Source organism: Rhopalosiphum padi, chromosome 4, assembly GCF_020882245.1.
Source record: "Rhopalosiphum padi isolate XX-2018 chromosome 4, ASM2088224v1, whole genome shotgun sequence".
Lineage (NCBI taxonomy): Eukaryota > Metazoa > Arthropoda > Insecta > Hemiptera > Aphididae > Rhopalosiphum > Rhopalosiphum padi.
The window spans coordinates 29,355,563-29,375,703 of record NC_083600.1 but is presented as its reverse complement, the minus strand read 5'-3'; the positions used below and the strand labels follow the sequence as shown (position 1 = coordinate 29,375,703).

At 33.2% G+C, this 20,141-nt stretch overlaps 1 protein-coding gene across 3 annotated transcripts in view; it reads right to left on the bottom strand.

Annotated features, from left to right (window-relative positions):
• The window catches only part of LOC132928520 (myocardin-related transcription factor A-like), a 61,056-nt gene that overhangs the window by 11,862 nt on the left and 29,053 nt on the right, over window positions 1-20,141 (bottom strand). For all 3 annotated transcript variants that reach the window (XM_060993256.1, XM_060993255.1, XM_060993254.1), the window contains exon 2: window positions 8,818-9,090. In XM_060993256.1, the coding sequence (XP_060849239.1) occupies window positions 8,818-8,905 (88 nt within the window). In that variant the 5' untranslated portion in view covers window positions 8,906-9,090. The remainder of the gene's footprint in view (window positions 1-8,817; window positions 9,091-20,141) is intronic.

Below are 20,141 nucleotides of genomic sequence, written 5' to 3'. Positions count from 1 at the left end.
AGAGTATAATTAGTAGAGGTTAAAAAATTGTATAACGAATAACGATTTATAAATGTTTTATAATGATAAAAAATATTAAGATATAATTTTTTTCATGGTTTTTTCGGCTGAAAATTATATAAAAAATTATTTTTACTAAGATTTTAAAATTATAGTGTTGTTTGAAAAAAGTAGAACCCTCTACTTATATATCGGACTTTAAGAACTCGTCTATCCATAATGCCTTGACGCAAGATAATATTATAATATTATTTTAATATGATATAAAATAAATCACAAGAAATAAAAACCCACATATTTTATAAAGAATTTTAAAGCTAAATATTATTTTACGCTTCTTCTACAGCTAAAAATGTTATTAGTTATTGAAAAGTATACTGATGTAAATATTTTATTTTATTATTTAGTTAACGATATTAACACCACGTTTTGAATTAATAAAACTGTCTGTAATAGTTAATAAGGCTATAATACACCTATTATATTTTGTACATTATTTTGAATTATTTATTACTATTTTAATTATCCTAACTTTATTAGTTAGTAGGAAAGTTATATTTTTTTATACTATTGTGTAATATTTACTTAATTTACTACTGTTAATTATAATTTGTAAATGAAGTTTTCTCCGTATATAAAGTATAATAAATAAATAGTACCAACTCATAATACGGGGTTAGTGGTAAATCATAATATATGGCAATGTGACATACGAACAAATGTATTCGGTTAAAACTTCATAATTTCTCCAATAATTGTTAAAAGTAGTTATATTGGTCACTCGAATGGCATTTTCAAAATGACATATTACCAAATGGTATACAACACTATAATTGTATACAGTCCAAATAAAGTAACATTGTGAATCCAAAAAACCTAAGTGTTTTTCATACTGGGATCTAAACTATTACAAAAAACGAGAAAATATGACTTGCTTTATTTTTAAATTTAAAAATAGTGTGGGATTCTCAAGTACTATATAATACACATACACCTATTGTACCACGAGTGTACGCGGATATACAAGCCGCCGGATCGGTGCCAGCTGCAGCGGGTGTGCACAGACAGACGGACGCAGCTTTGAGTCGGCAATGTCATATGGACTGTTTAAGAAATCGCGTTAACACCTCTTGTTTTCGGAAACCGTGTTATTATTATTGTTGTTGTTACGATCTAAAGAAATCCGCCGGACGTTACAGACACCAGACTCACGTGTACGGGTGGTATATGCCGTGAATGTTATGTGTATAAATATATATAACGTATGATGTTTTTTAACGTTTCAAACAGGCAACTTTCCAGCATTCTAGCTGGGGTTGCCGAGCAGACGAAAATCGCGAAGCATTAAATATATATATATATACATATGTATAACGAGAAAAAAAAGCTATTTACTTACTATATGACATTATATTACATAAACATGTAAATATTGCTATACACTAAAGTAAATACATTGCGTGAATGGTAAAAACGGGTTAGTTTTTCGTTATCTCATTTCCCTACAATAAGGGTACGTTCATTATTATTTCGCCTTTGGTTAGGTTCTCTCTCGGTCACGCGGCTGCAGCATACACGTTATTACTATAGCATTACATTATTATACCGTTTTCATTATTTTAATTTTAATAATTACCGCCAACAAACGTCCCGTGATCGTGATTGGCAGTCTCGGAGGCGGGCGAGAAAAATAAAATGATATTATATATACGTATATTATAATAATGTGTAAATAGGAGAACCGTGATGTCGCTGCAGGAGCGGCGGCGGGTTGGTCATTAAAAGATGTATAAAGATAATTAAAGAATCTTTTATCACGCCAGAACACAGTTGGCAGTGGATGCGAGAAAGCACTTTCATCGAGTGTGTCGCGCGAAACGGCCGCCATCAAAGCCAGCGGGCACGCGTGTATATTAAACATATTATAAAATAATATGCTCACCCGCTTCGGTCGCCGCCCCATTCGTATATCACTACATCGTCGTCGTAGCCGGGAATCGTCACCGATCATCATCATTAAACTAAACCATCATACGATTTCTTCGTATCAAAATACCATCATATGGCATATAGACCTTTTGATTTCGTAGGAGGGGCTTAAGTTTAAGATTTAAGTCTAACTTAAAATGTCCTCTAACTAAATGCCATTTTTTATTCTAATTTTTGCTATATTAATAAAATAATAATTTTACAAAAGAAACATCTCTTTCGAACGGTTCTTATAGTCATACTCATATTATATTCTATACTTGAGATGCAATTTTGAAAGTATTATGTAAATATGATCATAGAGTGACATTTTTATTTAATAAAATAAGTACATAGTATAATACGCTCTTCGTGTACGTAATAATCGTATTATACCAAACGTGCGCGACCTCATTTTTAATGTATATGAATCAAAAAAAAAAAAAAACGATAACTTTTCGTCACATGATTCAACTGCTACAGAATCAGACAAAAATATTAGAAACCAATATAACACGCACTCGTGCCCGAAATACCCATACATATTATATATTTTTTTAACGTACTTCCCGGAATATCGTTTTGGTTTCCAATAGTTTGTCTCGTAGACTTCAAACGAAATATATTGGTCAAACATTAACTGTCAGACGGTTTTGGCACGCAAAAAGATCGACAACTGATTACGACGGCTGAAAAAACGATCCTAGAATAAGACCTTAAAACGATTCACCGCAATATAATATGATGGCGGACATGCGGTTAACAAACTACATTTAGTTGTAAAAAATTAAAAAATGTATATTATATATATTTCGCGATAAATAGCATATAAATAACTTATAAGTATATAAGTATTATCTAATAAATATAATATTGTAAATTACCGCTGCTACGCTGTAGTAACATATTTCCACAAATCCAAATGTGTTTCACACGCTCAGAGACGCCGTACAAAATGAAAACTGACCAAATTTAAGTAGAAACAAACGCACCCACATATTTTTTTGTTCTTTTTATTCGTAGAAGCGCATCGAATAATATACTTATAATATAATGATGATCGTCGTTGAATAAGGTAGGCGTCGTGAACACAAATATAGCATAATTCAGTACCTAATAGTAAAAAGAAAAATGTGTTCATGGTGGATAAATGTGAAAAAGAACATTATTCTACTGACATACAAAAGTTAAATCACGGGAAGATGCCAAAATTAATCCTCCAAGTTGGACATGACCTAGTGAGTCCGGCGACAAAATCCCAAAAACAAATGTTTTACACAGAAAAAGGGTTAATATTATTAAGTTTCTCCTGCTAACACACAAATTATTTATATGATCGACATGTACACGGGAAATAAATTAAAAATTCGAAGATATAGATAAGCAAACGTGGTTTAAACTAAGCTCTACTAAAAATCATTTTCATAATACAATAGTTTTCCGTCGTTATTTTTGAATTTTAAATCACAACACAAACATAACACGTCTTTCTTCTGCAAATTATTATTTTGTAATTAGTGTTGTGTTTTTATGTGAATTAAGAATCGATAGTAAGATGTTTGTATACTATACAATATTCATAATACGTACATCATACGCGTAAATAAACTAACCTATCCACTTATTTGTGAAGTAGAATTAATATATATATATATATACAGTGGTGTTCCCATGAATTTTTTTGAGAGTATACTATATCATCAAATACGCATGTATTATGGATTTATGGGTATACGCAGTTACCCATAATATTGAAAAAAAATCTTGAGAGTATACGGCGTATATGTAGTATACCCTATGGGAACACCCCTGTATATATATATATATATATATAGGTTATAGTCGAAGGTTCAATTTTTTTTATTTCTTTAATGGAACCTTATCGCTGTGACGATCAGTTCCAATTTATTGTTGTCAAAACGGTATTTTATATTCCACACTATAAAAACGTTTTAGACGATAATTCGTCTGCGGGAGTCTGCTCGAGCAAAGATTACAAATATATATTGATTGTAATATGTATATACTAAGGTATATATTATAATTTATCGTTTATCACTATTTGCGTTGGATATCTACATACAATATATAGTATGTTGATAATATTATAATTCAGTTGGGATGATATGTAATAATTAATAATAGCTGACTGTTGCACTATACAGAGATTTATTATATCGATGACGAGAGATTAGGATAGATGAGAATTTTTAAACATTAAGTATCCTGCAGCGACGGTGAGTTTATTTGCGCGTCAAAAAAAAATGTATATACATAAATATAATATGTAATATTATGTATAGATATAACATTTTCATTACGATCGTATAATAATGGTACGGCAAATCAAACGGCACGTTTTATACATTAATCGACTGATTTATGTATAATATATATAAACACACATATTGTCAAGGATGCAAAATTCAGTGAATGGACCCCACGCTGATTGCCTTCAATAGTAATCGTAATTAAATTGTCATCATTTACGGCGATTTTAACGTAATAATATATAACATAGTCGCGACCTCATCGGTAAACGATCGCATTAATATACTATTATATAACCGCAAAATTTGACATGTTAGAGAATGTACCTAATGACAGCCATTGTATAATATGTTTATACCATTATATCACCAACAACTAGACTAGATATTCGTTTCCTCAGCTTTTCGTAGGTTAAGATAAGATGAACCAATGGACTCACGAATACGACCCTTCCTTGGCAGTACACTTGATAACCGAGAACTGTCTGACCACGAAATGTCTCGTATTGTTTCTTATGATAAAATTGTATTTCATATAATAACAAAACAATTTCACAATACTGGGATTTTCTATGATTCTGGAACAATACTTTGGGTTCATACTTGTAGTATACATTTAAAAAGAGTGACGTGCCACAACAACTAATATAAGTCTCTTTTTTAAACTTAATCCTGAATCCCCTTTTCCCCGGCCGAGTATTATTTTTATAAAATAACTTTAAGTCAAAATCCAGACTTAAAAAAACAACTTTTAAATACTATATTTTATATTCTCTACATAACGAATGACCAACGTAACTTATTATATGACCCATTTTGAAAACTGCTAAATGACAGCGTACAAAAATATTCCTATTTCAATGATATTTTTTTTAAATATTCAAAACATTTAAATTTGAAAATAGATAAATGTGGGTTGAGTATAAAATACTCTAATCAGTATAATCTATACTTTACAGTTTTACACTACGGACTTCATTTTATTTAATTTCTTGCACAGCATAATTTACCAACTATGCTTATCACTTGTATAATATAGGTATTAATCTATACCTAAATGTATTTAATATATTGTTTAAAATAATCATTAAAGACTATTTAATTTGTACGCATATGTTTCGATAAACGAAAACTACTAATTCAGATTTCAATGAACAAACTACAAAAAAAAGTTATCATTTGAAAAAATAATTCTGCTGTGTCGTCATATAGACAACAGTGCTCTACATAAAAGTTTGGAGAAATCTAAGTATTTGAAAATATTAGATGGTATTTAAGTAAACTTAAAAATTCAAAAAATACGAATTTGAATAAATGGCGATGAAAGGAGAGGTGAAAATAATGATTGGTAGTGAATCACCGTTTACAGTGAACGTAATTGCCATTGAATGACACAAGAATCGCGTAGTTCTTTTGATGATCACGTCGTACAGCGTATCACATCGCTTTATCATAATATAATATATATATATATATATATATGATATGTATATTTGCAGGCACTTCAGCGACTGAATATAAACACACGCACACACACATATATATATATAATAGGTGCGTATAATAATAATGTATGTATGACAGGCTCGATCCGCGGTCACGTACACGCGCGCGGACGGTGGTAATAATATAACAACACGAGTTCGTATATTATTATTTTCGTATTTACACGATTTTCCTCGAAATGATAATATTATATACTTGTTTATTATTTTTTTGTTTTTATCCAGCGGAGGCGTATAAGTAACATCGTCGCACGTGACAATAATCGCGTGCCGGTCGCGTGTGTTTATTTGGGTCATCGACTCGAGCAACGGCGGCGGCGATGGCGACAGTGCCACCCCATCACCGTCGTCTCCTCTCTGGAGGCCGAGGCGAACGTTCCTCTCGCGATCTGGCACGCCGCCGCTGTCTTGGGCAGTTTTTCTCGGAACAATTAGCTTCCGTTATAATAATAATAAAAAACAAATGCTAGCGAACGCAATAATATCAACGACGATTTATCGCTATATCACTTATATAATTATATACATTGTTGCCGTCGCCGTTGCACAGAGTCATTAATCGTTCGGTAAATAGGCCGTCGCCGCAGCAGCGACCCAACCCTATCACGTCGTATTTTTCGAATACAACTGCACTGCCGTTGCCACTGACGCCGCCGTGACGGGATGAACGGCCGGCCAAGACTTTTTTTTTTTCACTTACGACTATTATTAAGTTATTTTTTCGGTTCGATTTTCGAAGGCGGAGTTCAGGCGACAGATCGTGACATAAACAATGCGATTTGTCACGCGTCGGCTAATAAAACGAATGTTTTATAAACAACATAATTATTTAAACTTTAAACACGCGCCTTATATACAGAGGGTTCTAGGCCTACACGAGTAATGTATATTTATATACATGTGTGTATATATATATATATATATGTGTGTGTGTGTGTGTGTGTGTGTGTGTGTGTGTGTGTGTGTGTGTGTGTGTGTGTTTATGTAAAAGAGACGCCGTCTTGAAATTTTTCGTAATAAACGATCAGCAACAAGAATCTGTCAAAACGGTATTTCGACGACAATATGTTTTCGAGTGTTTTTTTTTTTATTTTAATGTGTGTAATATTATTTACTTATTTTTCAACGGACTCGAATCAACAGAAAAGAAAAACAGCTCGCGATAACAGGTCACGACGATAATAATTTTATCAATATGTTTATAACACGCGTCCTCCGTAAACAAGCGCTATTCTCGGGATCGGAATGATGAAATCATTTTCAAATTTTTTGACTTTTTTAAGCGATATTCGTCGCATCCGCCAAAATATACATTATGAAGGTTTTATTTCCATTTCAAAAAATATATTGTAAATGCGTCTGAATAGATTTTGTATGATGACGGTCACATGTAAACGTTTTTGCAGAAGTTAATTTCGCTACGCTCTCGAAAACTTTTGAAGCGATCAGTTATACACTTGATGATATTTTGGTATTCACAACCATGATAGCAAAATTGTTTGAATTTATATAGGTAACATATACTTATAATTGAAATATGTCGATAAATAAACATGAAAAAACAGCAAATCCTTATAAACCATAAGCTTGCAAAGTTTACAAATTAATGTAAATACTAGCGGTAGGTACACTAGTACAGTCGTCCACTACGAAATAATTATAAGTTCTAAAGCTATTGGAATATACTTGGAACGCAGATTAGATAGACATTTATATGATTCAATAGTTCATAAAAAATGATAGCTATTTTTCGTATTGTGGTATACGTATACCTAACTACTAACATAACCTATAGAGTAGTATAGACCAAAGTGAATAAGGCCGACGAAAGTCTCAATCTATAACTTATTGATTTTCGCAGAAATATTTATTGTGTTTACTTATATAAGACTTTTGTGATGAACCATATATTTATTATATACACAAATAATGTTTTATAGTGCTAATATAATCGTAACCCAAACAATGCAAGACTAATGCGATTTCATATAAACAAAAAAAATATTTGTGCACCATATACATATAAATATGCAATCATTGACTCAATGTTCCCTCGTCATTGTATGAATTGATAAAAAATTAAATTTATATAATATGTACAACAATAAAGTATAGTAATGCAATAACTCCATGGTATAGTGTAATCACAGTCATAACTGATGCTGTAGTGGGTACTAAAAATAAAAGTACTATGTGTAAACCTTACTACTTTATATTTATGCACGGGAGTGGTGTTATTGTCTCATATACTAGATAGCCAATAGGTGTTATATCCGGTGATTTGTAGACGGAATTTCTATCGCCCCACGCGATATCCTAGGGGAAGGGGAGCTGGTCCACGGAGTCACGCATGCACGTCAATATAATATAGTAACCCCGCCCACTACTGAAGTACGTATTTGTGGTTAACCACAGGTCGAAACGTACAAATTTTAAATTGTGGGCTATTTATATAAAGCAATTCCAATTGTGTGTTGATAGCTTAATTATAATAGTAAATATTGACCTATAATCGTATTTAAAGAAAAGCACATAATCTACAGAGCTTCTCGTAAGTTATTTTTAAATATTTTAATTTAAAATATTCTTAACAATCAACGAGAGGACACAGATTATATTCCAATCTTTAAATTTAATTATATGATAATTTACTCTATTACTTATCTAAAAACACAAATTTTACACTGATAAACATACATTTTGGTATGTTATATATTAGTAAGTCAGAGACAACATAAATTATGAGAAGGAAAAACGGGATTTTCATCGGCAAACACGATATTATCCCCCGAGGAAATGGGACTAAACCACAAGTCGAGCTGTATATATATATACACCAATAGATTGTACCCCGTTAACCACTAAGTATGTATTTGCGATAAAATATATATAATTAAAATGCAAGTACATAATTATAATATTTTGTTCATCTTCTTCGACTATCAAGTGGTATATATTATCATTATTAACACAAAAATAATTTGCAGGAATGATACCATACAGCTGGGAGAATTGCATTTATATAAATAATATATATATATATATTAATAAACATAAGTCAGATTGTCACTTACACTCTTTGTTTTTGTCCATAGACTTTTGCAACGGCGATTCGTCCACCTCGGCTGAGGGCGGAGACGATTGTGAAATATTGTTCTGCATGGTCAACGAGTTGGTATGCTGCTGTTGCTGCAGCTGCTGTTGCTGCTGCTGTTGCTGTTGCTGCTGCTGCTGTTGCTGCTGCTGCTGCTGTTGTTGGCGGAACCACTCGGGGTAAATTGACGAAATGGTGTCCACCAGGTCTTGGTCAAGCTGAATTTTCCAAAACAGCTCACCGCGGCCGCGATCTATGATATAAAAAGAAAAACGAAAAAAATCAATAAAGATTCGTTACCGGTTATAAAATAATATCGTTATATTATACACAATTTATAGAGCAGACTGTAGGCATATAATTTTTTTTTCATATAGGTAGTATCACATGCTTGTGTAGTACGGGCTTATTTTTTAAGTTTCGCAATTCATAGGACGAAGGTCACCGTTGTGACGTGCACAAATAACAACAACAACGACGACGACGAACGAGAGCAATCCACCGCATAAACACACGTAACGTATATTTAATAAAAAAAAATTATAATGAAAATTATGGTAATTAAGTTATAATTATAATAAGTATATAAATATTATAATAACGCGTTCCATTGTCGTACGCGCACCGCGAATTCGCAGGTATAAGGCTGGCGTTGGTGGGCGACCAGCAGCCGCCGCCACCACTAGTGCCACCCACGTGCATCTCTGCTTCGTGTCTCACTCGCCTACTCGTCCCATTATATAGCCATTTGCCGTAGCACTGAAATTCAGACGTCCGATGATTGAAGACGGTCGACTCGAGCGAATTTCCGGTGCCAAACCCGTTCCGAAAGCCTACCCACCCTCAATATAACCTATACAACCGATCACATTCGAGTAGGTACATATACATATATAATATATATTACATGATACACCTATCTATGTATACTATATAGTATATTATATTCCGACTACTGTGAGTCGTAGTCGGCGAAAGGTCGCGGGTGAATCGTTTATTACGTACACTGGCGCAACGGCAGGCGCGATGACACGATATTATGACAATATAATAATAATATACTTGTTTATGTAATCTCATAATAATATTATATTATATATAATACTATATACTGTACAGAAAACCGTTCGTCCTCCGCGGTATATTGTGGTTATACGGCAAACTGTCATGCCGTAGCCCGTGATCTATACAGGTATAGATGGGCACTTTCTGGTATCAAATAGGCGTATATAATTATATGCGCTATCACTGGTCGAATAATAATATTATTTACATTTATATAGAACAAAATATACACAACCAATGATAAAAATATTAAAAAGTCTTAAGTTTTTTTTTAAACATTTGTCGATTTTCTCTATATTACAATCGATAAGTTGTAATAACTTAAGACACACAATATCTATACCTGTATATAATATTATGACGAAACTGTATTTTCTATTAGTATTCGTATAGTTTTGTACAATAATGCATTTAATGTGCATATTATATTTATTAGGTTAAATTAATATACAATTCGAGAAAGGCCCCCTAGACAAGTCCCCCGCCCAATCGATCCTCCCTCGTGGACAAGCGTATTATATATTGCGTAACACCATACATGCTACATAATACATATACCACATATAAATAACAATCAATATATATATATATATATTCACACTGTAATATAATATACTCGTCAGTCGTCGTAATCGACGACAGTACATATAGGTATGGATTACGAGCGAATGGAAAAAAATATATAGAGTCTTAAAACAACCACCTGTACAACAAATATAACACAACATAATTTTTATACTCGCTCTGATATATTATATAAAAATAACTCCTTATACGTGAACAAAAAATAAAAACAAAAAATTATAGTCTAAATTTATTTATATATATTATGATATACACTACCTACTTTCCGACGTTTACTATATACGCACATAAATATAATCGTTAATATCATCAATATATATATTCGCACCAACTGTTCGTCGTAAATTAATCGTTCAGACATCGTTTTCGATAAAACGAATATATTATTATTTTTAACCGACTATATTATACGCACATCATCCGTCGATTCCGTTTAAACTTTAAACAAAACTCGACTTGTTTGTTTACCCGCGATTATTTTGCTCGTCAGACACGGCTATATACGTGAGTATTATACTGCGGTATACTGTAAACCATTTCAGTGTTTTGTACTCTCGTAAATAATCATAAGCGAAATAAACAAGTATGTTACGATTGAGTACAACGTGCGCGTAAATTATATACAGGAGGTACCAATACTGTATAAACAATATTAAATTATATCGATATGATGATAGTATCATACATAGCAAACTAGAAATCGTGTATGGTACCTACCATATGTGATTAAAAAAAAAAAAAAACGACTAAGCGAAATGGACTGAAAATTGTGATCTCATACACTAACAAAAACCTTCAAATATTTTAAATGAAATGCTACTGCTCGCGTATAAACGAGTATATATGCTGGAAACAATAAAGTATGTTATTTATTTTGTTTCACATAAAAGTGTAGTGTACAAGAATAATATTTTCGAAATCAAAAAGATCAATCTGAATAGACAATTAAACATATAATGATATATACATATTATATGTACAAAATAATGATGATATGTTTTTACCTACATATAGTCGTAATAAACACGAGTACCGTGTACAACAGCAAAACAAGGACACTGTAACAGTAAAATACAAAATAATGTTTAATGCATCGACCGTAGGCTTCTGTAGGCTCGCCAGTCGTCATCGTCGTCCGGTAAAAATCGCGTCATGGTTTTATTTTATTTATTTATTATTTTTTTTTTTTTTGCACGAGGTAGGCCGGGCAATAAATTAACGTCAAATTACTTATACGAGTACACTACACACTAGTACGTGTACGCACGAAAACAAAAAAATAAACAATAACCGTTTATTGTTTTTGCGTTCGATACAATAATAAATAATATTATATGTAACAGCGATATAAACTTTGTATATATAATATACACGTCTTATCGCACGCGTGTTATTTTCTCTGAAATGTAAGAATTCAAAAAAAACGAAATCATCTGAAATTCTTTAATAATTAATCATTGCGTGATGCAGTTTATTCAAAATACTGCATACATCATGTGCCAGAACTCAATAATTATAAGTATACCTATACAAATACAATAATATAATTTTCAACAAATTAAAGTATATTGTACGTGCCGGTAGGTATAGCCAAAATATTAAGTTGGTGGCATCCACTTGAGATAACTTACTATAGTATTATTATAATATGTACGTTGACCCAAAAATGAGTTCTCGAGCGTATCATTCTTTTTTAACACGATTATTGATATCTTCGTTTTGTCGTTGCGCGAACGGCAAAGAGACGGCATCATATTACTCGTATTGTTATTCTATGGATTGTGCACGATTCTATATATTATATAACATTTAACGGCGGTTGATATGTTTTTAAATGTAAGAACATTACCTGTTTTTACTGCGGTATTCTCAATGTTTTAATTTTTAAGCGAGACGTAAACATTTTTAATTGTTATATTTCATATATTACTATTGCGATCAAAAATTAAAATATTTTCAAAATACTGATGCAATACAACGGATATTTTTTTTACCGTTAATACTTAAATTCGATACCAAATCAATTCCCTTCAATATTAAAACTAAAGACATACAATTGAAACTGCCAGACGTAAGTTTGTTATGCGTGTTACCTTCGTATGTAAAACATCATTATACGGATGTCATATTGTCCTCTTAATGCTTTATTCGTGAAGCGAGCACGAAGCATTTTCATGAACAGTTTTACACACGTCGTTTCAATTCAATAGTAAATGAAATAAATATACAGACTGCAATACTCAGTACCTACCAAACTCGAATCAACATACACGGGATAGACACTTGATTGGAAACAGTGAAAAACACATCAGTCACCGTTAAATATATAAATATATGCATCAGAACTGTATATACAGAACTATAATTCATAACGATATCATAACAATTTCATCTCCTGACTCCTTGCAACAAAAAAACGAACACAACAATAATAATTGTGTAGAAAAAAAAGTGAGAAACGACGCGATTGAGGATAATCTTCTTTTAGGTAGATGCGTATAATATAATAATAATATTCTATTGTAATTTATATAATATAAACTAATAAATGTCGCCCAACGGCCAGCACTATTCGCCAGCCCATTGAAGATTGCTGACCGTAATTTCGCGTTGGCGACCCGGCTGGACTAACAGGTGTCAGCGGCCGGTCCATCCCACGCGCTAATGCCGGCGCCGCAGTGGTTTTACATCCGAAGCTGATTGAGAAACTCACGACCCCGTACATACAACAGCAACACGTATTAAACATATGCTGGCCGCGGGAAAACCATATAGTCAAATGCAAACGGAAATCGAAAAAATTTAAAAAGACGATACTCATAATGCGTGTCCATACGGCATTTATAAAAGTTAAAATAAAATAGATGGCTCTGCCCGATATAATATACGTGTCTTGCACCTCTAGATAAATATATTTATTTATATACACATATATATATATATATATGCGTACGCTCTGTAAATTTAGAACACAACATATTATACGCAGCCAAACGCCTCCCACAACTGCAGTACACACATCAAAATATATTATACGTATATGCTAACGTGAAATAAATGCACAGCCTTGTCCAGATGACAGACAACCAGACGCAGCCTTGGACGAGACGACGGTGAAAGCAGCTTCTCCGTACGCGAAAAAAACCAACACGCATAATATACTATTGATATACATAACCATACGAACATATGCGTATAATACGACAGGTATACGCACACGACAAAATAACGTATGTAATATTATAATAACGACACCTGTTTGCTGCAAACCGGGAAAACAGATTGTCAATAAGGATTTATCGAGTGTTCGTCGACTGATGTCCACTCGGGTCATGTGGAACTGTCGGAAAACGCGAAAGAAAAAAATCCCTATTCTCTCTATTTGACATTATCTATAAAAACGCACATACGCATATAGGTGAAACGATCTGCTACCGAGATGATCACCCTTATTATATTATTATACAGAATACTTTGGGCTTGCAGCCGCATGGAGAAAAATTGTTAATTACTGCACTAGGCCTAAAAAATTCACTCTTTAACTGTTGGCTGAAAATAGTTGTATATTTAACGCTCAGCAGTGTCCACACTCAAAACTTAGCTAATCCAAACTGCGAATTCAATCCATTAGACCTGGCATAACATATGTGCGTATTAATAATATATATGATAGGTGGGCAAGATGCAGGCAAAGTAAAAAGATTGTTCCCTATAGAACGTCGAAATGCTGAACTAGAGAAGAAATATCATGTAACATATATTGGTCGACGTTTATAATACTATACAAAATATCAAAAAATATAATTACTTAGATAACGCATATAAGTACTATATATACTCCTATATACGATGTATAAATCTTGCAAAGGGTACTGTACTGGATTCCCATGATGATTCTACATCGCGATTTTCGGAGTCCACGTTACGCGAAGCGTGAGACGAGTACGAACACATTGTGTATATAATACATACATAAGCATTTACCAAGTTATTATATAATATGCGTATAGATATTATCATATTAGCACAAATATCGGGGAAGGGGTAAGAGAGTTATTTAGTCCCCTCAAATTTCAGCTAAGTATCCTTATTTCAAGTCAGTACTAAAAATTCTAAGCATATTAAATTTTTTCGAATATATTCTACGTGGTCAGATGCGCCCATATGGTTATTATTATATAACGTATATATATAATTCATCATCAACGTGTGATTTTACTTTTTGACTGCTGCCCGAAGCGTACATGACGGCGGTGGTTGCCGGGAATTCGTGCAAGCAAACGGTAACCGGTGCGGCAACGGCTGAGGCAGTGGCGTTTGCCGGTCAGCTTGACGATTACACTAGCACGCGACGGAAAAGCCGAACGGGAAGAACACTATTTAACGCGACACACCACCGCCGATGGCGAAGGGAACAACACACGCGAGCGGAACTTCGGCGGGGACGCACGACACATATACACAGTACGACGACGGTCGGGGGAGGACTGCGAGCACACGACGACCGGTTCGAGCGACGTTTCGGTTCGTGATGCGTACGAGTTCAGAGCGAGCGGTGCGTGCAAAACTGTGGGCGAATCCCACCACTCCGATCCGCAACAGTGTCGTGAATGCAAGCGTGAGATAACGAGGTTACTGGTCCCGCGTATATCGGCAGGGGTGGTGTCACAGTGCCGATTGCGGCGGAAAGGACATTTATTGGAACGTAATGAGGACCTCGCATAATAATATTATGGTATAACATGATGTACGTTCCATAACGCGAAGTATCGTGAGTAACAAAAACATGTAATATCATAGAAAAGTTTGTTAGAAGGGCCCCGCATGTGTAGTATCCGTCTAACAAACCTAAAATATATCAAATTAGAGTTCAGTAGAACCAATTTTTTATTACTTGTATAAAGATTAGAGTGAATTGACCAGTTATGATCAAACTTTTAATAGTAAGAACATTATACCTATTGATGAGCATTTATGTATATATATATATATATATTAAATACTGTAAAACTAGCTTAAAAATAAAATATCGTATAAATTAACGAAAGAACACAGATAATATTCATACCTTTAAGTTTAATCATAAGTTAATCCACTGCAATATTAAATTTAACAACACTAAATTGATTATCCTGATAGCAAATTTGTTATGTTATATACTTATATTTGTAGAACTGAGTAACAAACAGGGGCCGATGTGGCGTTAATTTAAATATAGTTCATTAAATTTGTTGTAATTTGATTTGGTTCTCAAAAATATTTCGTTAATAGAAATGTTGTCGAATGGAAATTCTTTACACGAAAGTTTCAAAGTATCAAACTAAATACGAACAGGTTTTTTCTTGGAAATCGTATAGTTCGCACATCATCTTTACAGAATGCCAAGCTGTGTGTGTGTGTGTGTGTGTGTGTGTGTATGCATGTGCATGTTTATTATATATGTGGTTCTCTACAAGTGAGTATATGAACAAAAAATAAAATTTGAGTTTTAGACTAGGGGGTATATTTCCTTCTTAGTCATATCGGAAAACTCAAACCGGTATATATAATAATTCGAGTGGAATAATAGTCGTTATCATCATCACCTTGATCCACCCATTGCCGTGTGATAATTGCTACGAAATAGTTTCGTCTTATAAACATGTTTTATATGTATTATGTATTCACATACTTCGGTTATTAGTATACAATGTTTATATTCATTGACATTTTATCAGAACACAAAACATGACAAACGAGCTTCAATTGTTTTAAATTCATTTTTTCAGAGCTGTCATAATTTAAGATAATAATCCAGTAAGTATATATAGATTCTATGCAATTAAAGAAATCTGTGATCATATTATTATATGGTAGCGGTGCGCATATATATACGATGTACGCTCCACCCTTGCCACAATTCACGTATAACTACAAACGAAACGGGAAAAGGCCACGATTTATTAATGAGTCACGGCGCGGTAGCAAAGTGCACGAAAAGCTCATATGGGTATTATAATCACGCTTAAGGACATCGTTTTTTGGCGTCCGCACACACGAGCGCCTTTGAGCATTTAATCGCATTAACCTAGTTTATACGCGGCACGATGGCGACCGCACAAATATAATAAACGCGTGTGTGTTTTATCACCTTTAAGAATATTTTTTACAATGGCTAGTCGTCCACCCAAAGCGTCGCGACACGTACGATTTGGGTACACTTAGTTGCCGCCGCGAGTTTCACGGTCATCGGTAATGAATTTCGCGCACAGTAGGTGTGCGTCTTATAATATCAAAAAAAAAAAAAAACGAGAACGGTCTTCGTACACTTCAAAAGATTAACGTAATAATACGTATACTGAAAGCTGCTAGACCGAAGAAAATAAATATTTGGGAGAAAAAAACGCCCGTCTGAGCCAATAATATTATATTATTTTCGCAAAACAAGCGTAAAGGCCAAACGTGCCTTTTTTTTTGGCTACAAGGGCATCGAGTACGGCACAATAATAATAAAAATTTTGTTGTTGTCGACTCCGCCACGATTTTTATATTATTATATGTATTTATCGGTCGACGGCAGCGCGTGTGTGGTAACCTAACGCACATGGTCCCGTTGAAGGGTTGGCCGGTCCGTCCCAGGTCGTGGTCAGAACGACAGCCGTCGCCGTCGTACGAGCACATTGGCCACAAACTACAGGTGTGGCCGACCGGATGGACGGAAGACTGGCCAGAACAACACCATATGGTTCGGCCACCCGGCCGGATGACGTCATAACTATTACGAGGACGGGCCGTGTGCGTAGAATGTACACACGCGCTGCCGTGCTAACTGCTAACGAGCGGTTTTGCGTTTCGCATAACACAACAATAATAATAATAATATAATAAGATCTCAATGATTATCAAAATGCGCGTAGTCCCTTAAATACTCGAGTGTTAGGGATAGAGATAAATCGGATTCTTGTAATATTATGAATCCGATATAATATGTTACAGAGATTTCTCTTGTATGCACATACTATATTTTATACAAATTATTGTCACGTGCGTAAAATAAATAATATTTATAACACACTTATCCAAGAGCTCGTAATATATTAACGTGTAGAAGTAACGTGTTGTACAATACTGGGTATAATTATGTAGATCAGAGAAAATACTATAAATTGCAGAGATTCGCCGAAAACAATTTTCGTTTTTCACAGATTTATCCGAGTTCGGACAATTTTTATTTTTATTTTATCGTTGACGGCTATTCACTTGATATAGTTTTGAAGAAAATCGCGCATAATTTAGACATTTAGAGATTACGTCAACCGTTATCTACGTTAATCAATAAATTGTTATAATATAATATGGGTATTCTAAAATTAAATTTGTCTATTGGAAAATTATATATTATTATAAAAATTATGATTGACATTTGCATTATATACTATGTACCTCTTAATTAAACACATACGAATACAGAATTATCAATATTTAACTAGCTATACAAAAGTTTTAAGTAAATTTATATGAGTTTTAAAGTAATATTCATATTAAGCAGTAAATAGTTAAATGTGATATTTAAGTATAAAAGTGTTTGAGAAATAGTTTCTGAGTCCAACATGAATTTATATTTTAGTGTACAAAAATGTAATATTAAGTGCCTATTATTATTAATACCCTTAACTATCATGCTTACAACTATTATCCTAAATATATAGAATTGTAATTATTCAAGTCCTCAAACGATGCAATTGTATATATACGTGTGTCTATTGTGTTTACTGTGTACAAATTTACATCACATAAGAATCGACAGTAAATTAGTATACGATACACGTAGTTATAATAGCATTATTATGAAAACCAATTGGCCCATTCGCATTATATACATATTTATGGAAACCAATGGCGAATTCGTTTTGTTGTCATGAGAAAAAAACGTATAGCCACGACAACAATAGTTGACTTTCACCGTTAACGTTTTTAGAAGAAAAAACTACTATCCCATATTATTTTTACTGTCATTATTATTATTACTAGGTCAATAGAGGCTCCTATATCTGGCGTTATTTTTAATAACGACATTTAAAATATCATAAGTCGACATGAACAGTGAACACCAATATTAATACAACACGCGGTGTTAAAATATACGTACGAACCCATACCTTGTAGTGCACTGTTTAGGGCGAAAATATGAAATATCTATTTGGCTACAAGGATGACCTCATAAAATGGCAGTGTTCCAGGAGAGTGAAGTGAATTGTTAGTAAAAAAAAAATTAACACCCTTTTATTTAACTACCCAGCTTTTAATTGTAGAAGATGTATAAAAGCGATGCATAAGTTTCAATCATTTTATTTTACTTCTAAAAGCCCGCATTGATAGTATAATTGGTTAAAATAGTATGACGCAACGATGATTGAACTAAGGATTAATTCTTTTGACCAGTTGGCGATTACCAATCCTGAGATAATTACGTACATATGATATTAATGATATAATGATATATACATAATATTATACTTATACATCTCGCTAATTCGAAAAACATATTATATTAGTAATAAGAATAAGTATTATAGAGCTCCCTAATAAAAGTGTTTTCATCCTTTATGCAAACAAATTAATTAAATATTAAATGTAGCTTAAAGTAAAAAATAAAAGATAAAAAATAAAAACAGACGTCTCGTGCCAACGGTAACACAGATTAGTTTTTTTTTCGGCGTCTCACCGTCGCAATCGTGCGGTGTAACGCCGTCCACACGAACATAATCGGACGCGAGTATAATATTAATTATTATTATTATAATGATCTGATATGATTGTAATGTACAATATAATCTCCAAAACAAACACGAAACGTTCCAAACCTTAACGGGACGTCGCCACTGTACACGCAACTCGCAGGAAGACGGCTGGAAATAAAAAAAAAAGCTACCTTTATAGTCAAGTAAAATTTATTTTTCTATATATCCCCTCCCCGCATTAGCCTATCAACACTCATCCCTAAACACTTTATGATAATAACAATAATATATTATTATAAAGTCGTTGTATGACCATCACACATACGGCACAGACGAGACACGACGCGTATTATATATAGGTATGCACGCATGTTTGTTCTCTTCTCCTGTCATAATAATGTGAAAGTCTATAAGACGTACCGACTACATATATATGTAATAAACGTTTTATTACAATAAATCAATGCCACGATGACGACGGCGTTGTCGCATTTTGTTTACTCGACGTATATTATGTTTATAAGCATTATACGATTGCTTCTGCTAGCGTATAGGTATTATACCTACTGAAAATACAATATGCGCAAAGTATTATATTATCCTCGTTTAAAACAACTGAGGTCGGTGTGGTTTTTCAGAGTCCAGGCATAAGAAAAATGAACGAAAAACATCGCGGTGTATGTACATAATTTAATATATGCTGTGTATATACGCATTATGGACTCGTACTACATAATATAATACATTATAACATATGTTATAATATTCTGTGTATCAACCACCTGATTCGTAATATTGTCATAACTCATAAAATTAAATGTTGTGTCTTTATATTTAAATTTTAAAAAATTGTGATAATAATAATCATACTAATATAGGACAATGGTAAATGATATTCCGTCGCATTACTTTTCAATTTGGAAAAATTAAAGGA